Source organism: Drosophila takahashii, chromosome 2R, assembly GCF_030179915.1.
Source record: "Drosophila takahashii strain IR98-3 E-12201 chromosome 2R, DtakHiC1v2, whole genome shotgun sequence".
Classification (NCBI taxonomy): Eukaryota; Metazoa; Arthropoda; class Insecta; order Diptera; family Drosophilidae; genus Drosophila; species Drosophila takahashii.
Genome location: NC_091679.1, coordinates 34902501 through 34926703, shown reverse-complemented (window position 1 = coordinate 34926703; position 24203 = coordinate 34902501). Strand labels below are relative to the sequence as shown.

At 45.3% G+C, this 24203-nt stretch overlaps 1 protein-coding gene across 1 annotated transcript; it reads left to right on the top strand.

Annotated features, from left to right (window-relative positions):
- Positions 1-1968: 1968 nt before the first annotated feature.
- On the top strand, positions 1969-24146 carry esn (espinas). Its single transcript, XM_017146093.3, has 6 exons — positions 1969-3257; positions 14163-14757; positions 15889-16002; positions 16708-16836; positions 21233-21436; positions 21933-24146. The coding sequence occupies exons 1-6, from the start codon at positions 2251-2253 to the stop codon at positions 23352-23354; spliced, it is 3471 nt and encodes a 1156-aa protein (XP_017001582.2). The 5' UTR covers positions 1969-2250; the 3' UTR covers positions 23355-24146.
- The last annotated feature ends 57 nt before the right edge of the window (positions 24147-24203 follow it).

The following is a 24203-nucleotide window of genomic DNA, read 5'->3' as shown; positions in this document are numbered from 1 at the left end:
ACACGTGCTACAAGCCGCACAACAGTTGATGTTATTGCCCCCGATGTTGCTTTTTTACAAAGTGTAAATTGTTTTAATACTTTTTAGTGCTCTGCAGCGCCATCTTGCGTCGCGTAGTTGCGGCAGCTGCGCCAAACGGCCACGCCCCCTCCACCTCCTCTTCCCAGGGGCAACTTTTGACTTACACGTGTACGTTGCACGTTCAAATCTCAACTTTTACGACCTCTGCAGGATATTATCGTCGTTGTTTTACTAGCGTCACTTTGGCGTTTGTTATTTTTGTGCTCCTGCGATGACGCTGACTTTTACCTGTTGGCCATGGAGGACTAGGGAGTACAGTAAAAAAATATTATAGCAATTATTGGGTTCTTATAAATACAGTGTTACAGGGAATATGTTTTAGGCTAAATTGAACGTCAGTATATTATAGTTATCATGGTCGCAATCTCTATCTTTTCAAGATTGGGCTTTTATAAATCTATTTCCAATAAATTTATTTAAGCTTTTTGCTATTTATTAATGTTATTAAATCCCATAAGTAATTTGGTACCGAGGTCCTTTTGAAATCGACTACAGTTCTCTGTTGTTTTTTCAGTGCACACATTTTCACCTGCTGGCATCTGCCAACTGCTTTTGCTGACATTTCCACAGTCGGAGACTGTGTGTCTCAGTTTTAATCAAAATTGTTTCATGAATTGTTCAGTTGTTCCAACTGTCAAATAAAGTTTTGACGCCCCCTCTTTTTCGGGAAACTCCGGGCAATTAAAATACTTTTGGCAGTCACTTTGCTTATTTCGTTTGCTTTCTGCCGCTCCATGTTGACTGTTCTCTGCCCTGCTCTCAATTAGTTGGGCAATTTCGCCCATCACTCTTTTGAGTGCCAGAAAAAGAGTGCAAATATTTAACATTAAATGAGAAAATTAATTTATTTACTTTCGTCTTTCATTACAGTTGGTAAAACAATTTGTTTAAACGCGAGCTTCGCAATGGCAACTCAACTGGGAGAGTTTTAAAAGTAAGTTAAAAACTTTAGATGTACAATTTCGGATGACAATTGATATAAATTGTCGGAAAGAGTTCAGAATTAGCCAAAAGTTTTTAATTTAAGATAATAAGCTAAAATACGATATTTTATGGCTTAAGAAAATAAAGTTTAGTCTTAAATGTGTAACTAAATAGATTGTGTGCTCTATTATACCATTACAAATTCTTAGTAACAGGTATTAAAATGGTAACTTGTTGTTAGCAACCATTATCCCTCAATTGCAATCAACCAGTAGCTGCGTGTTAATTGAATAATGTGTGAAATTAGCTGCAAGCACTTTAGACTCATTCCCACCAACTGAGAATCCCATGCAGTAATAGGGATAACCACAAACCCCAATTTCCATTGATTGGTTTATTCCCTTGTCCACGTTCTATCTGCCTGCCTGTCTTCATTTCCATTGGCCAACTAAGTGCCCCGAGCACCCGGATGGATTTCATTGAGGGGTTTACCTGATTACCACATTTTCACATTTTCACTTGGCCCGCAGCCTAATGACCACCTATGAGTGCTTCGCTAATGTGGCAACGAAACGCCCAAAGGCCGCACTCTGGCCTCTCGCAATCGTCCTCCCTTGTTGCCGTGATTGAAATGGGTCAATCGCTAAGCGGCCTGAAATGTGTCAAATGGCCCGAAGACAGCTGCATCAACCAGTTGCAGCTACCACTTGAATAGCTGGCTAATAAACGCGTCCGGAGATTCTGGCTCGAACCAGAAGCACTCAGGCGAAAAGCACTCGACTCAGTTGAAGTGGCACCTGTTTTACCTGCACTTGTTTTGGCCAAAAGAGAGTGAGATCGACAGAGAGAGAGAGAGAGAGAGGTGTGGTGAGTTGGCCTGAGTAGCCGGCTGAGAGGTGAGTTTGACCTGCACCAACCTGGCCAATACCCGCCTTTTGGCCAACACCAACTTTCTAAGCGATCTTCAGTTGTTTGAGCAGCCCCGAAGCGAGCGGTGCGAGAGCTGCTCTTCCGTGAAACCAAAACGAGATCTTAATAGAATTCAAAGCGAACCGAACCGAACCCATCCAATCCATTACAATCGATCCATCGCGAGTGCACGTAATTGGAGCAAGCGGATTGCCCGTTAATTGCTGGCGACGGTAATTGCAGACCGCATAGCAAACTGCCCCAGAGGTGTTCCCCGTCCTGTTAATGTGTCAATTGATTGATTGCCTCGCGATTGCGACCCGTGATTGAAGCGCAATGCTCGCCAAGAAAAAGAAGTGCTGGTGGAAGATCCGCCTGCCGCAGGTGGTGCAGGTCAAGCAGGATCAGTCGCGGAACTACCGGGATATCATCAACCTCAGCGAGTGCTCCTCGGTGTTGGCCAACACGGTTACGACCATAAGCGATAGTTCCACCACCGAGAGCAGTGGCAGTCCCACCGAAGCTCGCCACCGCAGCTGCGACAGTTTGTCCAAGAGTTCGCAGGCGGAGGTGGGCAAGCTCTTCCCCCGGAATATGCCCAGTATACGAAGGAGTCGTCGAAGGGCTGTTTCGGCGGAGAGAGCTATAAGGGAGCAGCGACTGGAGGATCAGGTGCAGCCACCTAAAATGCCACAGATCAAACCGGAGCAGCAATCTCGTCTCTCGACAGTGACCAATTTGACGCCCAAGAAGCCGAGTGGCAAGTCCAGTTGCTCCAAAAATCGGGGCGCAAATCCCCCGGCCAAGTGCATCATCAAGTCAGCAGTGCGCACGAAAACCAAGCCAAAGGCCAAGATCACCCTGGCACCCTATGAAATAGCCCTGGAACTGCCCAATGATTGCCCAGCTCCCACTTTGGCCATGGCAGTGGCCCAATCCTCCGGTTGCGAGCAGAGAAAGCTGAGCAGCGAGGAGCAGTTCCACTCGTCGGGGATCTCCTGCAACGGGGAGACCGACGACGATGTGGAGGTGGCCATGCTCACAGGCAGCCTCACGCCCGCCCAGCTGGCCAGGATCCAGGGACAGGCCAGCAGATCCAAGCCTCTGCCCTTTGGCGATCTGAGGAATCTGAACCTGTGCCGCAACAGAAACGCCGTCTGGCTGAATCCCAAGGATACGGAGCAGCTCATCGAAGTGGACAGCGGCAGCAGGAGCAGAAACTGCTACTTTAACCCGGCCATTGCCGATGATATACAGCTCAGCGATATTGAAGAACAATTGGCCAGGTTTGATGGCCACTCAAAGAGGCCGCCGCCGCCGCCAGCAGCGACAGCAGCCAAAATGTAAGTCTTCTTCCAACCGACGGCTTCTATCTCTAATGGCCATAACTCTCGGCGATAACTGGCCGAGATCGGGCAGTCGGCAGTCGGGAATGTGGCCAACTAATTTGAAATCCATTTGATGAGCTTTGCATTTTTCGGCTTTAAGTGACTATAAAACCCCGCGTTGGTGGGGGGAGGCAGTCGGGAGTTTATGGCCCCGATTTAATGACTCCTTAATAGCTTTATATGTTTGAGCCTTGTTCTTCGTGGCCCCGAATTGAGCAGCGATTGGGTTGGGTTGTTTCTAATCACTGAAATCATATTTTATGGCTCCTCAAATTAAATTGGCCATCCAGAAGTTATGGGGCAAAAGCAGATCACATTAAAATGGGTTACCAAACTGGCAGCTTTATAGATATCCGTCTTACGTGGGCCTAAAAATATATCTATTGGGTAATTTAATAACTTTTCGCTGCCGTTAAAAATGTGGGTCTGCAACTTTCTACCAATTCACAATAATTGAAAGAGAAATATGAAGGCCAAATAACTACAATTGCAATTGTTCAAAAGAGTAAAAGTAATAAACAATAAATGTTGTTTTAGGGCCTTGGTTTAATGGCTTCATTTAAGATTGTAAAGGAGTAAATTCTCAGAAATAATTAGATTTTTATATATTTTGAAAAACTTTCAAAGTTATGAGTTAAACTCTGAGTATGTAATATCCAAGTGTTATAATAAATTATTGTTGGTACAACTTCTTTATAAACCTATAGCTATTTATCATACCTTCTTGGCGGACTATAAATAGTCGGCATTTTATCATTTTCACCTGATCAACGGCATTCGTTGGCTACGCGTATCAGTTTCAATTGTGCTGAAAGTAAAAATCTTGCAGGTCGCCGTCGAATAATGGTGGAAATAATCCGCCATAAGAGGCTCAGTCAGCTGGAGGCGACTCTTTTGCGACTCGCTAAGAAGGTGTTATTAATGCCCGACTATTTGCAAAACTGACACCGAAAAGTTATTTATCAACTTTGTGGCCAGCACGTGCTTTTCCTGTCTTGGCCCTTCTGGTCGGCTTTTGTTAGCCGGGCCAATGAATTGCATGCAGCTAAGTGGCAACAGCAGCAGTTAAATGAAGTTGGCAGAACCTGGGCTCCATCCTCCAGAGGTTTCTTACCCGCCTGTCACTTTGTGTTTGCCTCCAGCCCGAGGAGATCCTGCTGCATCTCATAAATTCCATGCGTCGACTTCATAAATTGAGTTCTCCTTTTGCCGCCTGACTGAGTGCCCTTCATCGATAAGAAAGGTATTCGGTATCTCGAAGATCTTTGGCATCTTTTGCCAACTTTTGTCCGCCTTTCATTCCCTTCGCATACTCAATTTGCATGGACTTCTGTTCATAAATCGACGCAAACTGTTAATTAGATTTTGTTTTGGGCGCGGCCATAAAATATGGTTGGTTTGAATGGAGTGTGTCATAAATTCCCGGCCAGAGAACTTGGTAATATGAGATGGCCTGTAGTCCTTGCATTAACATTTGCATTAACATAAACATCCACATTCAGATCCACATCCACATCCTCACGACCCATTAGCAATCAGTTGGGGCTATTAAATTCCCAGTTTCCGAGTTTAAATAAACCAAAATCAATATTGACTGGCGGCTACTTAAAGCGTAATTAAGCGCCTGGGTAGGCAGAACACTTTGCATAGGAATCCGCTCGCTGAGAGCCTGAACAATAAAGTAAATACATAAGGTCTGCAGACGAGGCAGCGGCGGCCCTCCTTTTCCAGCCGGGCTAATTGAAGTTGGCAAAAAGCAAGAGGCTAGTCCGCCGGACCAGACTCAAACTCTCGGGTGGTCCACTCTTCGGGCTTATCGGTTTACGATTTGCTTTGATTTAAAAATGAGCTACGCATTTGAGTTTAATTGCATTCGATGTGCGCAGTAGTTGGGGCTCCGATGGCGATGGAGATGGAGCGAAAGGCTGATATATGGCATTTTAATTGAAATGGCAAAAGGCCGACAAAGGGGGGATTGCCCCTCTTCCCCCTCTTTCGAGGTTACTGGGCCTTAATCTGACTTTAACTGATTCGCGGACATATCAAGTAACGCCCCTTTAATGCTCTGCGCTCCACTGAAGTGAAGCTGATTTTTCTGCTCTCTCGGCTTTTTTCAACATACATATTTTCTAATTAATTTTCGGTTTTCATGGGGCGTATGGGCAATTTCTTTGGCTGTCAGCGAACGGAACCAGTCAAAAACCTCCACTTGTTCTCTGTAGACTGTCGGAAAGTTCAACCCCCTCCACAGAGTGTGACACAATCCCCGAGCCGAGATGTGTTGTATAAGCCAACTTAATGGCCCAAGTCCAAGTCTTTGTCCCAAAAGTCAGAACCCGCGTTTTATTGATTCAACACCTAATCGTGAATCCATAAAACGCATTAACAAGACACAAGATTTACAAGTGAATGGGGAAGAAGACAGAAGAGTTGATTGATTTCGCCTCGAGTGGGGGGAAATTCAATTTATAATCAAAAATGTGGCGAGACATAAGAGGGGGTGAGGATTGTTTTGCCAGGCAGAAAATGTGTTTATGAAATAAAATCGAAAACCGCAAATAAAATTAGCCAAATGGCCGCAGGGGAAAGGGGAAGGGCTCTCTAAATTGAAGGGCGTTCCTTTCGAAGCTCATTATATTTCCTGTTCTCCCCGGCGGATTATGATTATCTTTTCTCCTCCTCCGGTGCCCCGTGCGGTTATATATACATCTGAAGAACTTCATATATGGGTGGAGGCAATTTAGTGGCCATAAGTCAGGGGCGCAGGCCCAGAGGTCGTGTTAACCAAGCTAAGTGTTCTGGCCACGATCAGGATTTGGTTTGGGCCATTCCGATAACCAGTTTGCCTCTTTGTTGCGTTTAATTTTCGTAATTTACGTTTAATTGAAATCGGAGAAGTGCGCAGCCCCGTGTAATTAATTTAATGGCCATCGCTTTGTTGGCCAAATACAAGTGGGAAGCGATTTTGTGCCGTCATGCCTTTTACAAATCGTTGCCAAATTGTGGCAACTTGTGGAGCTGGACAATTACCAAATGGCATTGCCGAGACAGTCTCAGTCTCAAGATCCCAAGACGCCCACACTCCGCATTGATTTACAATGAGAACGCTAAAAATATAAACTTTAGAAATTGCCATCAATCAGACGGTGTCGGCCGAAATGGGAATCAAATGCAAATCAAGCCAAGTAGCACAAGCTGGCACACAAATGTCACTTGTGAAAGTGTCTGGCCGCCGAAGATCGCTGGAATTCAAGTTGATAATCGTGATTTTCTTGAAATATTTTAGCCACTCGAGTCGAGATTTCCGCAAATTAATTTCGGCCCCCATCTGCAAGGCACTTTGCGGAGAAAGCCAGCTGGCGGACAGATGCATTTCGACGCAGCCGATCCCAGATAGCAATTTGGCTGAAAAAAACACGTGTTGTTGGCCGCAGTACATCCACCTACGACTGCTTTTACACAGGGAAAAATATTATAAGACCATTTAGAACTGCTTGTTTAATTAACTCACCTATATCAAGTTGAAAAGATGATAATATCTTCAAAAAATTCCTAAGACATGATTGTTTTTCACATGGTAGCTGGAAATTGTATCTCTTATCTCCCAATTATTTAGTTTTTTCTCTGTGCACCAAGATAGGACGTGAGTTGGGTCAACTCGAACACAATCGTCAGCATCAATCCGCGGTCGTTTCAACGAATCCCCATATGTCGCGACGCCTACGCGACTGGAAAGCGTTAATGAGACGCCGCTGGGCTTTTAACCGTGTATTTGGCCCTTGCAAATGGCACTTGATAAATTGGAGCCAGCTTCTAACGGATCTGTGGACGTTCTCCGCCCAGACTCTCTAACAAGATCCTGTTCGCGGTCTCGGTCTCGGCCATTCAGGCTTCATTAGCAGTCGAGTCGCTCGGTCGGTTGGCCAGAAGCAGTAAAAGTTGGCCGTTGGGGGGGCATTTCGTTAGCATTTGCCCAGTTTCCCTCTCGGCGGGCAGAACGAGTCCAGAATGCCGGACCGGACTGGATCTGTGTTGTGGCTTCCTGGTTGCACCCAAATGCATTAGTCTAATGCGAACTTGGTATCCGAGTCGGTCTTTCTTGGTCTTGTGGCTGTGTCAAGTCGCTTGGACACTCAGGCCAAACATTTGATGACTTAATTGCGCATTTTAGCAGATACACATGAATGCAGCTGGGAGACGCAGGAGTCTTGACACTGCACTGAGAGAAAAGGTGGTAGAATTACCTTAGATGTTATGCATACTTTTTAACCACTTTTATTTATAAAATTCTGTAAACTAAATTAACAAACATTTCTTCATAAGTCGAAGCTTATTTAAATATCATATTTATGTTGCGGTTAGGAACTCAGACCGTCATTGATTTCATGACAATTTCAATTAGACATTTTAACTAAGAGTATATCCTCCCAATTTATAAACGTTTATTAGATTTAAGACTCTTTTATTTACTCTATAATCCCACATTGGACAGTGTGGCCTGTCTTCGGGCTTAAGGAGGTTCCCCTGTGATGTACCACACAACTTTATTTTGACAGGCGGCGATTAGAAGACGACGTTAGCCAAGCCATCCCATCCCTCCAAACCACCGTCTCCCCTTCCCCCTTGGTCTTTTGTTAATTGAAATGTTGTTGTTGCCTGCTGATGCAGATGCTGATTCTGATGTTTGTTTGTTCTGTTCCTGTCCCTCTCTACCTCTACATCTCCCTTTCCCCCAGTATCCCCATCTCACTCCCTGTCGCCTGTCTGTCAGATGCTTGTTGCTTTTGTCAGTTGTCATGTTCTGAGCGGGGACCTACACGATTTTGACATTGGCTTGGCGATTGCCATTACAGTTACAGTTAGCCATGTTTGTGCGAGTGTCCGTGAGTCCGTTTGTCCGTAACTCCCCTTGTCCGTATGTCCGCCTGTCCGTTTGTCCGCAAGTCCGCTTGTTTCATGTAGGAAGTCTCGGCGGCTGATCAAACGCATGCAAAAGATAATCCGTTTACGCCCCAATGGAATTTCAATTGGAAATTGGAAATTGAAAATTCGTAGTGCGTGAGAAAAGAGCTTACCCCGTTTAGAGACGGACTCTTTAAGTATATGCCATGATTAATTATGGGACCAAACATCCTTTCGGCCTTTTTTGCTGATCGTCGGAGCAGAGAGTCGAACCAGAGCGGTCATAGATGGCTGCACTGCGGTCACGGGCAGGTGACTCGGGTGGTTCAGGTGGGCAAAAGTGCAGTGCAACCGCAGGAAAGACGCCGTTGCCCGAGGGATTGGGAATGTTTGGACTGTTGCATTATTTTCGGTAATTGCTTTTGGCCATCTCGGGGTTGTCGCTGCCGAAACTAGATTCCCACGTTCCAACAGGTGAAGCCAGTGCCATGTTACCCTGCCCACCTGTTGGCCATCCATCCATCCATCCATTCATCTTTTGGAACTCTGCTCGCGTTTCACGCTCGGTTGGATTTGCTCGGCTGTCATACGAAACACAAACAATAAATTCTACTCCGGTTTTTCTTTACTTTGTTTTTGTATTTTTCGGTTTGTTTGGCTGCGTTCTTTGTTCTCCGTTCTTTGTGCTCCTCCGATTTCACTGGGTTTCTACGAAAACAGTCTTGGGGCCGCGTCAATTATTTCGTAGGATTTTAACGCACTTTAATTTAATCAACTTATTGTGGGTACCTCTGTACATCTCTTCTCTGTGGGTTCTTCTCCGATTCCCAAATATAATCTCTGCTTTGATGTGCCTTAATTTGAGGGCAGAGACACGGAGAGCCACGGTTGCCAAGAAAGCAATTACATTTATCACCGGCTTCAATCATCATCATCATCATTAAGAGCAGCACATCAAATTAGAGAAGATATTTAATTTATGTCTAAGACCTGTGGGAGCCGCGTATCATTGGCAAGTAATCTTTTGGGCCAGGAATTCACAGCTAACTAAATGGTTCAATTGTATGCTGGGAACGAGTTCAGAACAACGGAACCCGACTTAAGCCATCCGTCAGAGAATCGGAATGGCTCGAAACCATATGTTTCTGCTCGAAAGCAATAAAAATCATATGAAAAACCCGGCAACAGAGTCCCATTTTGTCAGCGAAATCAATAAGGCAGAAAAATCAACACACAAAAACTTGGCCATCAACTTGGGGGACTAATGAAGCCTGCAAACTAGTTGGCCATAAGTATTGAAGTTCGGTGAAAAATGTCTGAAAAAGAGCAGCAAAAGCAAGTAGCGAGCGAATACACGAAGTGAATTACAGAAGAAGAACAACATTTTGCATAAATTAGAGCGAGCCATGCAACATGAAAATCGCTGAAACGTGTCCAAACTTGTTGACAGCGTGGCAAGGGGGCTAAAAGGGGCGGTGGGCCAAAGGGGGAGTGGCACTGGCTGGCTGAATAAAATTAAGCAAAAGCTGTTAATGACGGAACGCGAATCAGCTCAAACTCGACTCAAACCCGACTTGAGTGGAGTTGGTTGGGTTTTCGGTTCTGTTTCGCCTCACATGCCACATGCAACTAGCAACCAGCAACATGCAACATGCAATGCGGCAACATTAGCGGCAACAGCATCAGCAACTCGCTCGCAAATCGCAAACTGCGAGTGTGGGCTGGCCAAGTGCATTTGGCTGCCGCTTCTTCTTTTTCTCCTGGCCCCTCCGATTAATTATGCATTTTAGCCGCTGCTGAAAATGCGGATCCAGATGCTGAAGCTGTTGACTACGATGCTCTTGTTTGACTTGGCTATCTGTGAATATCTGGGAGTGGCAGCCCCGAAATGGGGACTTAAGGGGCTTAAGACTCCCCGAATGGAATTGAGTCAGTGCCTGAATGAAATAATTAAAGATAAAAAAGATACAAAGGTTTTCCTTGTTGTAATAATAATGAAAGTTTGAAAATTTATCCAAACTAAGGTTGTTTTTTTCTTAGGTATCATTTTTATTAAAGGGCTTGTAGGGTTTGATAAGCTCTTTAATTAGGGTCCTTGAAAGTGAGCTTAATAAAATTAATTTACTAACACTGAATAAATTATTAAAATTTTCCAATATATTATATTTTATTTAATTCACATAATAAATTTATTTGCTGGCTAAGTTAGGTGTAGAATAAATATCAAGGAATATTTTGATTAATCACAGAGAACATAAATTATTTTCTACCATGTTTATCTTGACAAAAGAACTAAGTTGCCTTTTAAAACCCCCCCAAAATATTTTCCACTCACGCCTCTGTCCGATGCGAGGCATTCAGCTGGCTTATTGCTTATAGCTTATCACTAGCCTTGGCTCCGAGTAGCGAATAACGTGTACCGCCTAACGGTAACGCTGCACTAAATCACCACGCGGTACTTAAATAGGCGTTGCTGCACACACATTCAGATTCAGATTCACAGGCACAGGAACTTGTGCAACGGGCTTTTCGACCCAAACCCAATCCCAGACCCACTGTTATCCCCATCCAGGCACCTATTCCGATGCCAGGTGAAGCCGAGCCGCGGACAGGCACACAAAATGTGCTCATGTTCGTACAAAAACCCATAAAGAAAGAGAAGAAGCTGAGGGAAAAACAAGGCGAAATGCATAAAAATGCTGAGCGACAGCAACACGTGCAACATATGACGCGATTGCATGTACGGTCTGTTTTTTTCGTTTCGGATCTTATGGGTTGGTTGACTAGAGTTATTCGTGTGACGTAAAGCCAGTCAAACGCGGCAGTTTAACCCGAAAGTCAGCTGCATATAAAGGGGGCTCCATTTGGGAGTCGTTTTGGGCCCCAGACGAAACAATGAAACACGCAACGCAACAAGGTCACGAGTTGGGGGGCCAATGAACGATATTTCGTAATGGGTTATGCCCTGCCTCTTTGAACTGCCACGCCCCTTGGGCCAGAAATAAATGGGAATCGGTATTCTGGATCGAAGATCTCAGATCGGAGAACCAAGATCGTGTGCTGGTCATGGATAATCAAGCATTACTAGGCCTAATGCCAGGCTTAACCTGGCCGAGACGGGCGTTTATCTTTCGGCCAATTGTGAAAGTAATTTAATGCGGATTGGCTGCCTCGACTCTTTTCAATTATTAAGAATTGCATGTTACGTATTAATTTCGCTTCCTAGTGCCTCAATTGCAGCCGTTCTGTGTCGTAGTGCATTTAGCATTTCCCAGAATCGGAGGGGGCCAGCGATTGGAAAACGGGTTTTCCGGGCGAGAGGCCCAAATGATTTTGAACCAGTTACGTGTTCCTGCTGCGGATTTTTCTGGGGAAACTGCGTGTCTAAAATTTAATGAAATCGTGGAAACACTGCGGCGATACCGTGGAACGAATAGAAATGCTATCGATATTGTGGTGTTGCACATAATTGAGATATTATTACGGCTGGGATTTGGCATTTGAGCAACACAAAACGTGCTGAAATTGCTGAAAAGTCCGTTAATAAGCCGCGCATAGGATTGGCTTGGATTGGATTGGATCAGATCGTAGCTGGGGGAACCGATTCGAAAGGAGATACCAAGCGGGACATGGCTTTTGAAATGGCTAATAGCTAATGGCTGTGCGAAACGCATACGAAACAAATTAGATTTGGTTATTAGTTGTAAAAGTAACAAGTGGATTTTAAAACTTATAAGATGTTTAAGATGTTTAATAGAAATAAACCGGCTTGGTGTGTTTTTGAATAACTTTATTGTAATAGGCTATAAAAAGTCAGGCCATAAAAGTCGAGCTCTTCATAAAAAGTGAAAAGTTAAACTAGCACCTACGGAGATATTTTTATGATTTAGTCATCCTCTTCCTTAAAGTTTAATTTATAATGTTTTCTGTGACGATCTGACCCCATTTATCCACCTGTCTCATAGAAATATTCGTTGCATTTTTGAGCACTCAAAAATACAGCCACCCATAATCACAGACAATTCCCAAAAGTGTCTTCAAAACAGCAATTCGCTGTTGGTCAAGCGAAAAAAGACCGGATTGTGGAACAGCATAGCCATATTTCTCGGGCCATTCCCATCCGATTTGAGTGTCAAACAATTTACTTTTAATTATCCTCAGACGTGCGCAATTGCGACAGGCCATCAAGGAAATGACAGACATCAAACCAAATAAACTCAAAATCTTCTTAACCCAAATTTATGTATATGTCCAGGCCGCAGATCCGTAGTTGGTCATGCGGCATTCTCAGCGTATTTTGCACCAGGCGAAGTGGCGTTTAGTGCAGAAATCGCATGCAACCGAATGGATCGCATGGACCGTAGAAACCGTCAACAGGTTTCGCTGGTCGAAAAGAGAAAACCGAAAAGCGTCTAGGCCGAAAGCGTCCGAAAAGTGGCAGCCAAACCACTGTTGGCCATATTCGGCAGCTGTTGGGACGGGGATTTGTGTTTTTTGTGTCGATTTGATTTGTTGATTTGAATTGAATTGATCTGATCTGGCGTGGTTTCTTTGGCTTCTTTGGCCCGGCGCTTGGCCGCTGTTTTCCGCTATCAAAGTCAATCGCCAGTCGCACAATTTCCAATTCATTGGGTGACAGATTACGCCTTGGTCTGGACAATCTTGACCAAAACTGTTTAGAAAGTACCCTGTGATCGATCAACTTTTGGCAGCGAACCAAGCCGAACCTACCTGCAAACAAATGAAATTTGCATTGGAAACCCACAAAAAAAAACAGAGTGGTCGTAAACTTTCTCCACACACGATGGGGCATTCCAGTGGCACTCTGTGATCCGCGAACTTCGTACGGAGGTGTTAATATCTCCTGGTCATCCATGTGGTACTAATGGTAGTTACCATCTACCAACTAATGTACCCACCTCCCAACCTCAGAGGCATTCACTTTCTGTGGGCTTTTTGCTTCATTAGCAGAAGGCTAAACTCCGTTTGTGATGAGATGTCTTTAATTTGCATAAGCCCACCAGCAGGCCGTCTAGATTTATAGACTTTAGCTGGAATGGCAAATTGGTTTGGGGTTTCTTCTCACGTTGATTAGTGTATAAAAATGTTGGAAGGCCTAATGGCTTTGTCTGTTTGGCTGTTATTCATGCTCTGGATGTTGTACAATTTGATATGATGTATACAAATGTGAAGCGTTTTTTTGTGAATGAAACAGTTTAATATTTCACACAACGCACACGTCGACTTTGAGCCAAACAAATGACTTTAATTGCCACATAAACACAAGTAGGAAAATGGTAAAAACATGACCAGGGGACTCTGTGGGCCATGTGCTGGAATTTCTCGGCTGTCTCTGCTTGGCTGCATAATCGCGCAGCGTGCCACAAATCGAGTGAAAGTACCACAGAAAGCGGCGCAGAGAAGAAGATTCCGATTCAGATTCCGACTGCGATTCCACCGTGGGCAGCGGTCAGGCGAGATGTGGCAACAAAACCTTATGACTGCAATTTCGAGATTGGGATATTCGTAGTCGGGCGTTCGGAGTTTCATCAGATTTGATTGGACAACTGCACGCATGCAGCTGCGCCGTAATTGCACTCAAAAGTCATTTGAATGCCTGCGGGCACTCAAAACGAATACATTTGCCGCTAGTCCAGCAGTCTAATTGCAAATGAGTCGGGCAGATGGAATCGGGAGTGATTAAGGTGCAGATTAGACAGAATGGCATTCCGCAGATGAAGTTCTCAGATGTGAGAAATACATAAATCTCTTGGTTTTTACAAGTATTTTACATACCCATTAATCAAAGCTTCATGAAATATTAATTTTATAGCCCAGACTTGCTTTCTTTTAATTATATGATATTAATTCTAAAAACTAGATACCATGTCCAATGTTCGTTTCGTAATCTGGACACCTCATAATGATTTCTCTTTCGCTTTGATTACCTTCTTGCAGCACCCAGTCCAGCGAAGTCAGCCGAAAATTCAAGCCCACGCCCGCACCCCGTTCCAGCGGCAACATGCAACAGACCCCGCAGCAACATCCGCAGCAGCAGCAGCAGCAGCAACATCATCCGCCCGGCAGCAGCTACTACACGCAGACGGAGAGCGAGCTGCTGCAGATTGAGGCGGGTGGAACGGGCCTGACCTTCGCCACCCACTCGCAACGCCCCGAGTCGGCGGTCAGCGCCCTGCAGCCCACGTCGTTGGGCAGTCAGGTGGCGTCCACCTCCAACCTGGACGTGCCCTCGGCCGCCTCCAGCGGAAGTGGAGGCAGCGGTGGCAGTGGCGGAGCCCTGGGGTCAGCCAGTCACTTTGTGTCGCCGCTGCAGCGCCGCCACTGCCAACCGCCCAGCCATCTGCCCCTCAACTCGGTGGCCTCGCCACTCCGCACCGCCAGCTACAAGTCGGCGGCGGCAGTGGTGGGTCACGGCTTCCACCACAGCCACCACCAGCAGTTGGACTTCCAGCGGAACTCGCAGTCGGACGACGACAGCGGCTGCGCCCTCGAGGAGTACACTTGGGTGCCGCCGGGTCTGCGGCCCGATCAGGTAAGACCTAAGACCTAAGACCTAAGACCTAAGACCTGCCCCCAAGCTCAAGAGGCTCCACACTGAAACCAAAAGAGCAAAGCATAAATTAAAGAAAGGCTTATACAAATTATTAGTAATGGACACATAATAGGATCAAGTGTCGTTTTCTCGTTCGAAGTTTCAATACATTTCCTAGGAATAAGAATAAAATGTTTAGTTTTCATATGGTAAACTATCTGATTTAAATCTGATATTTAAAAAAATATTTGATTTAATAAATATCTATTTTAAGAAGTACGTTTCTTAAGTAAAATTCATATTTCTACTTAACAGCTTTAGGATAAATATTTTTTAAAAGTTTTTATTAGCTTGAAAGAGACACACATATGGCTCAACTCCCAATTATTGTAAAACTTTGTCAGAGGCCTTCCGATACTTTTTGTAACCACTTTCTCCGAGTTCGTGATCGATTATAATTCCAAGTAATTCTTTTCCTGAGTGTGGCACCTCAAACATGCCCAACATCATCAGCATCGTCATCATCTCGACATGTGTTCCGATTTGTCGCAGCTAATTAAGTGAAATCTCAAGCGATGCGATTTGGGGCGAGGTGGTTGCCTTTTGGGGCCCCAGGCCACCCGCTGCCGGTTTTTGCTTTCGATTTCGATCGATTTTCCACGCTCTCCCAATTGGATGCCCAAAAACAAATCCAGTTCAATGTCTGGTCGTTGGCCACTTGTGCGCCTAAGGAAATCGGTCGGGAAACCACTTTAATTACACGCTGAACAAAATTATCGCTCCCGAATCGCCATCGGTATCTGGTGGAAAGCGAAAGCGTTTTGTAATTAAATTGCCGATACATTTGGCGGCAATTAGAGCTTGAAATGCCTGTCGATATTTTATTTCGGGGCGGAGGCTTACATAAGAGCTCCTGGGAAAAGCCGAAAGACCTCTGAGATTGGCCTGCAGTTATTTATTTTCCTCGTACTCGAGTTCCCATGAGCATTGCGACACTTTTTACTAGCACGACTTTAGTGGGCGTGAAAATATTTCCACCGACTTACGATTAATTCGTTATGATTTGTCAAATTCGATTTAAAGAGTAATATAGCTAATTCAAGTTTCCGTTTTCCATTTTCCACTTCGCAGGTCCGCTTGTACTTCAGTCAACTGCCAGACGACAAAGTGCCCTACGTCAACAGTCCCGGCGAAAAGTATCGTGTCAAACAATTGCTGCACCAGCTGCCGCCGCAAGATAACGAAGTGAGTATTGGCCAAAGGAGATCCGAAAGAACACTGGTGAAGGCTAAAAAAAAGAAGATAATAAAAACAATGGGCAGTGCAGACAAAGCCACTTTAAAATTAGTTGGATAAAAATATCCTAAAACTAAGAAGAATACGTATTTAAACTATTTTAAAGTTTCAAGTATTTAAATAAATTTAATTGAGTGTAAAAAAAGCTATTTTTTAATTTTCATAATAATCAGTTATAATTTATACATATTTATCAGCTATTATTTTCCTTTAACTACATATTATTCGCTTTGACCATGCTGATATATTTATTAATAACTTTTTAAATAATTGTCCAACTTTTGGTATGTAGATAAAAAGACTGCAAAACAATTTATTTCTATTATAACAAATTTATACTTTTATAACTTGTCTTATCAGTATAAATTACTTTTAATTTAAATACAGCAAAAGTATAAATACTTTCTTTGAAAAATTGTTGTGCCGAAAAAAATGTTGTTGAAACAGACATAGAAAGCATCTCGTTGTGACAAAATTATAATTACCCCGGTGCGGGCATTGAAAACGGAACATAAAGGGAACCCTTCAAAAGGGCCGGCGAGATTAAAAAACTTGGCACTGCCTTTTGAGTTGCCTTAATTAAAATTCAGGATTCAGGAACTCAGAAAACAGAGTACAGAAGCTAACTTTCCGCCGTCTACGTGTCTGTTGCAGGTGCGCTACTGCCACTCGCTGAGCGACGAGGAGCGCAAGGAGCTGCGCATCTTCTCGGCCCAAAGGAAGCGCGAGGCCCTCGGCCGAGGAGCCGTCCGCCTGCTGTCCGACGAGCGACCCTGCAAGGGGGTAAGTTTGAAAACAACGCTCTTTCCCCTTATTTTTCTCCCCATTTTTTACCCCCTCCCGCACATTTAATTGTTGCAGAAATTTGCATTTTATTATGCACAGAAAGTATAAAGATGAAGAGTCGTTTCGATTTCATTTGTGCCTGCCTGGCCGGGCAAAGTTTGCGCCAGAGATTCCTTCTTGGCCCAGGCGAAGTAGGAAAAAAATTGACAATGGCCCGGGAAAACAATGAGATCGAAGGGTGGGGGAAAACTTTCGAACGTCTCGAAGTAAAAGATGACAAAAAGATTTCATTAAGTACACTTTCGGGGGCAGACGGAGGGGAGTCGAGCTGAAAATGAAAATGAAAAACGTTGTTGCAAAAACAATTGCAGTGACTTGGCTCTGACAACATAAAGGCTAAGAGAGTCGCTGCTTTTCCGCAGAAAGTGAATGGAGTGGCCGAGGACCGGCCAGAGACGCAATGAAATGGCATTAAAGCACAATGGCAGTGGCATGAAATAGTGGCAGAGGTGGTGGCACTGCCGCAGCACTGCATCCTTTCACAGTCTGGTCTGGGTCTGGGAAATTTGCATTGTTATTGGCTGACAGTCGGAGGACGGAGGACTCTCCCCCTTCCAGCCGGCATGCCGATGTGCACTTGGTCATCTCTGTGCACTTTTCCGGGTGATAGTTGGCAGCTCGATTTTATTGTGCCCACATTCGCCACTCGTAAAACTTATTAAAAACTTTATGCCGCACGTTGCGTGTCTGGAAAGTGGTGAGATCCTCTGGTTGGTCTGGTCTCCGAGTTCGAATCTGGTACGTCTGCTACGTGCGCGGGCGAATGGGAATACGGCGGATAGGGACTCGCCCGGAGGAGTCGTGTGCGTGTGTCTGATTTCATTTGGGCTGTCCAAAGAGGCAGACGAGTTGGGTTTATTATGACTGGAGCCTGGAACTTGAGCGAGCACTTTTCGGAGGTCGGAGTTCATTAGGGTCCCGAATAATCAGTGCGAAGTTGGTTAAGAAGTGGCCAAAACTTTTCTTAGCTCTTGTGTGCACATCCGTGTAGAAATGAGCAAGAGTTTCAAATAAACTTATTTTTCAAAATATTAATTTGACATTTTTGGTAAGGAAATAAAAATATATAGTTGTGCCCAATTATTCTCAGCTTGAATAAAAATCTAAAACAAGGTTGGAAGCATTAAAGGGAAGCAAAATCAAAGAAAAACCTTTTCAATTAGTTTTGCAGAATCGTGTGGGCGTTTTTTTCTTGCCAAACTTTCCACTTCGTTACCATGTAAAATCTGATAAACTTTAAAAAGGATTTGAAGAAAATCGGAAGCCATCCCCTGAACCCCGACTAAGACCAAGGCGAAAGTGCTTAAAATTCACAGACCATAACTGACTTGCTAAACGGACGTTAAAATGCGAACAAAGGCCTCAACCCGGGGCCATCGAATTGAATGGCGTGGAAAGCATGGGGAAATTATGAGGGAAAATTTATGAAAACGTTCAATGATCCTGAATCCGGAATTTCGAGAGGGGAGGAAGCTCATTCAGTCAGGCGTAAATGAGTAGTAACGTGGGCAGAAGCTCAAGCCAACGTGTGTCACATCCAACTGGCAATGATTTGGCCAAAAAATAATGGAATCGAGCAGCGGAATGAGGGGCACACTTCTTGACAGATTTTCCGCACGAACAGCAACGAGCGGAAGTTGAAGTTTTGACAAGGATGTGACACTAAAGGTCGTCCCGGCAACAATGAAATAATTACAAGAAAAGCCATCTCAGACTCGGCACTTTACTGCCAAAATTATATATATATTTCAAGGGACAGAGGCAGAAAAACTTGAAACTTTACAAATCAACTTAGAAATTGTTCAGTGAGTGTTATTAAAATATTAAATTAAATATTGATTACAAAGTGGCGAGGGTACTTTATGACTTAATTTAATTTGTTAGGTAATATTTTTTCCACCCTTGAAATTTTCGCTCAGTGCATCTAGGTAGCAAGAGCGAAACAAAAAGAAAAACCAGTAAAAGGAAGGTGAAGCGCAGTGGCTGTTAAGCGAAAAGTTTATGTACTGAAAAGGGCATGATAACGAGCGTCATTAATAATTCGAGTTGCTTTTCGGGGGAGGTTGCTTTTCGGAGGATACCACCGTCTTTGCCCGTCTGCCAGCCAAGTTTGTCGCTCCAAGTTGGATTAGTCCGGACACGAAATGGGTAAGCAAGGACACTTCCCACCCCGTCGGTGGGTCAACTGGGTTCAGTCTAGGCGATAGGTGCTTTTGCGATGGCACCGCCGGCAACAATTTGTCAATAGCATAATTGTCTGGCGCAGAGTGCCTGCAAACAAGCGACAGCCAACTGGGATTAATTGGATTGATAAGATAAATGAGCAGCGATTGCTGTTATTTACATGACATTTAGCCGGGCGGCTGGCAGTCGAATGAAAAATGTCATTTTAAGTGCACAGATTTCCCGGACAAACTAATCAATGGCGGGGGCGGGCTTAGGACCGAAATTGGTTGGGTTTTGGGGATCAATCTCCCCCGCATCCACGCTGAAAACTTTACCACTCTGTCCCCACCGCAGAAACTACTTAAAGCGCTTCCTGTGGCAAAAGTTCTTTGCCCAGTTTCTGGGGTTAGCCAGGCCAAAGTGCAAGGACAAGTCTATTCCGACTTCAATGCGTCATTAGCCAGAAAAGCAGAGAAAAGGGACAGGGAAACTGCCTAATTAAAGTGCGCACTGCGCAGCATCTCCTCGGTTTTTATGATTTTCGTGGCCCGAGGCGATAAATTTTGAAGTTGCCAAACAATTAACGACGCATAGAGAGAAGCTACTTACGCCCCGGGAAATTATCAACCCTGTACAGTCCGGGGCCCCGAAGCTTTCGCCTGTCAATGCTTAATGGCTTGCAAAAGTAAATGCTGATTGCGGGAACGCGGCGGAGGATGTGGGTCCATCGCAGCCCACGGAGCGAGAGCATCGCCCGCGCTGAGGTTTAATAGCCTGGAAAGTTAAGGAGCTCCTGGATGTTGAATACTGGCTGACTGGCAATGGGACCCTGAATCTTGTGCGGTGGCTCTGCGGTGGCACCGGGTAATTTGCCTGCGCCAGAAACCGCCGAAACCGAGAACGGAGACGCAGTGGAGCCATCTCGCCAACTGCCTGAAATGAGGGTGCCAATTGGCAGGGAACTTTGGCATGGGTTCTCCTTCGAAGGAACTGCATGTGCCGGTTCTTAAACGTAGGAGGATTGTGCATATATAAGAGTGGGCGGGCTAATTGCTTTATGCCGGAAATGCCGAAAGTGGCAGTCAGGTGCGGGAGGCTAAGAAAATAGTGCTATCAAAATAGAGTTCATATGCAGAAATATGTAAAGTAACAGCCGTCATACACAATGTTTCTTTAAAGTTTTGTCTGTTTTGTCTGTTTGCCAACTGAAGTTAAATTTTCAAGTATTGAAAGTGTAGTTAAAAATTGTATTAGCTTAGGAAAACAAAAAACTTTTATTATAAAGTTATTCTAACTCTCATTTGTAAAACAGATTTATAAGCTTACAAAAAATAAACTGATGTCAATAGTCCTAAATAAATAATAAGATTCTAATAACCCGCAAGGCTTTTCGTCAAAATTCAATATCCTTTGAAACTTTTTTATTTAAATTCAAGGTTATTTCAAGCTACTTTTTTAATATATCTAAAAGTATTTCATTTAAAAATAGCTGAAAGCGGAATTTCCCCGTCTTATAGTTTCAAATTTTCCGTTTGACTTTCTGACCTCTGAGCGAACTCAATTAGAGCCTTAATTTAGGGGCATGAAAACGTCACCATGCCTGGGACCCTCGGTTGTGAACCCTTTCGGGCGAATAAGTTCATTATGCGAGCGCGTTTAAATTTAACGAGTCTCGAGCTGCGTGGCTTGCCAGCAGTCATTAAAAGCGGCACTTCCTGCTCGCATTTCTCAGTTTCGGTTTTCAGAAATTTCCCAGCAGCCAGCGCCACTTAAAGCGCTTCCTTATCCACAATCCACCGAGGAGCACTTTTGGGGTGGACCCAAACACACCGGGCCGACACGGACACATGGCCGGCAGCTATTTTTGCATGATTTCCGGCTTGGAAAATCCGAGTGAAGGGGAGGGTAAAGAGAGGGAAAACCGCAGAGCAGGACACCGAGCCAGGACTTTTTCCTGCTGGCGGCTCTTTTCCTGGCGGAGGGTCGGACTTGTGGGGCGTTGAGCTTAAGCGTTTTATTACCGTTATTTAGCATTTATAGTCGCTTAAATATTTTTGCCCCAGCAGCAGACAGACGTTGCAGATTTTTATCGCTCGAAGAACTTGAGCATATTTCTCCCATTTCTACGATTTACCTTACTCACTCTCTGGTTTTTATTCCCTTTCAGTGCGAGGAGCCTTTGTCGGGCGGTGACATCGTGGTTTTCGCCCAGCGGTTGGGCGCCCAGTTGTGCTGGCATCCCGGCTGCTTTGTGTGCAGCGTCTGCAAGGAGCTGCTGGTGGACCTCATCTACTTCCAGCGGGACGGGAACCTCTACTGCGGTCGGCATCACGCCGAAACCCAGAAGCCACGCTGCTCTGCCTGTGATGAGGTAAGTGCTCGTCAAATTGCTGAGCAGCAAAGTGTAGACAAAATGAGAATTTAAGTTGAATTAAAGATACAGATTTTGTGTAAAATTTCAAGTCTTCTTGTAATTCAAATTTAAATAATTCAAGCAAATAGATCAAATTAAAAATTAAGATAATGTTGTTCTTCTGAATTTGTGATAAATAAATTTTAGTTATAATCTGAATGTGTTTAAGCTTAAAAATTCAATCTAGAATATAATAATATAATTAAATCATACAAACAAAAAAACATGATATGAAACGATGATCAATTTGAAATTACATATATGTGTTATAAATGTTGTCTTGATATGCAGCATATCAATTTGAAATCCAAATTAAAATATATTCATATGTTGGTAAACTAATGGCATTTATTGTTTATGGACTAATGACCCATCCCAAGTTGGGATTCCCAACTACCTCCCAAAACTCTTTCCTAATTCGGTATTTCCTTTTTTTTCCCTTCACCACAACCAGATAATTTTCTCGGACGAGTGCACGGAGGCGGAGGGCAGGACGTGGCACATGAAGCACTTCGCCTGCCAGGAGTGCGAGCACCAGCTGGGCGGCCAGCGGTACATCATGCGCGAGGGCAAACCGTACTGTCTGGCCTGCTTCGACACGATGTTCGCCGAGTACTGCGACTACTGCGGCGAGGTGATCGGCGTGGATCAGGGCCAGATGAGCCACGACGGGCAGCACTGGCATGCGACGGACCAGTGCTTCAGCTGCTGCACCTGCCGCTGCTCCCTGCTGGGCAGACCCTTCCTGCCCAGGAGGGGCACCATCTACTGCTCCATTGCCTGCAGCAAGGGCGAGCCGCCCACGCCGTCGGACACGAGTTCGGGTCCCCAGCTGAGGCCCACGCATCGGGCTTCCACCTCTAGCCAAATAGCCCGGTCGCCGCGGAGGACGGGTGAGCGGGAGAAGGGAAAGGCCCATGGTCATGGTCATCCGAAGGCCACGGGAAGTGCTGGCGATCTCCTCGAGCGGCAGGAGCGTCAGCGCATGGAGGCGGCCGGGGTGGCGGATCTGCTGCTCGGCGGCGGTGTTCCCGGCATGCCACGCCCCGCCCATCCGCCGCCCATCGACCTAACCGAACTGGGGATCAGCCTGGACAACATCTGCGCCGGCGACAAGTCCATCTTCGGAGACACCCAGACCCTGACCAACTCCATGCCCGACATGCTGCTCTCGAAGGGGGAGGACTCGCACAGCTATCAGAGCATCGACAAGATCAATCTGAACTCGCCGAGCAACTCGGATCTGACGCAGAGCACCCAGGAGCTGGCCCACGAACTGGAGCTGGACAACGAGCCGGTGCGGGAGCTGCCCCACGATGGCTACGAGCAGCTCTTCGCCGGCAATCGCAACCAGGTGGATCAGGAGTTGGACGACGAGCAGCTGGACAACCGGCCGCTGAAGGAGGTGCGCTTCCACAGCGTCCAGGACACGATGTCGCGGTCCAAGAGCTACACGGACAACTCGAATGCCCGGCGGCGGAGGAGGCGTCGCAACCAGTCGCGCAGCTCCTCGGAGATGCAGATCAACCAGACGAATCTCCGCCTGCACAATGCCCAGACGCAGGTGGGAACGGGGACGGGAACGGGGCCACTCAACCTGCTGAACAACCTGGACAACTGCGACGTGGCCAGCATCTGCTCCACCTGCTCCTCCAGCTCATCGAGCGACATGGACGACTATGTGTACCGGCTGCCGGCGAGGAAGCATTACGGCGGAGTGCGAGTGGCCTATGTGCCCAACGATGCACTGGCCTACGAGCGCAAGAAGAAGATGGCCCAGGAGGGGGGTGTGGCTCCTGGAGGAGGCAGTGCATCCATGGGTGTGGGCGGTTCACCGGCAATCATGCACGAGAGCAAGAACTGCACGATTTCCTGACCACCCCCCATGCTGCCGCCGCCGCCCTTCAACCTGAGCAGCTACTACATCCTGGACACGATCCTCGAGGAGCAGAGTCTGATGCTGCCGGAGAAGAAGCCCGGCTGCCTGCGGAGGGTGTGGAACTTCTTTGGGCTGGGCAAGCCCCGTCACTCCAACTCCCAGCACACCAGCAATGGACGACTATACAGCGTGTAGGTTTGGAAAGAGAGTGGTTCTCAACACGGTTGACTGGGTGATTTCCTTATAGATATGAGAAATCCAAGGACACCTTACAACCGTGGCTGTAAATAACATATCGACATGTATAATACACCCGATAAGAAGGCACATATGAGATCAGAGATGAGAGAAATCGTTGTACAAAGCTAAAACTATATCATATTTGCATATTCATATACACATGCCTCGTCAAGGGAGCATTACCATAAATATTAAGTTATTCTAGTGTTAGATCTTAGGCAGAACCGAATCAAACGAAAAGTAGAGACCACAAACAACAAATCGCAATCAACGAACAATAAAATCCAACGAAATCCAATCGATGGCCAACAAAAGAATCTCCATAAGAGTGAAAGTATTATCTGTTTCAGATATTAGCCAAACGTGCAATAATTTAAAATGGCAAAAGCAGAACGCAGAAAAAAAACAAACACAACGAAACTTGGAATCCATTAACATTTACAACATACATTTGCAGTTTCTTTTCCTCGCATATTTTGTAAAACAAATCGTATTGAAGATTCTTTTGTTTGCAAGCCAAGCGTTTTATGTAATTTGCGTGCTTTCCCCGCAGCGTGAAAGTGAAATTGTTATATAAAGGGAATGTGTCCAGAATACTTGAAGTGA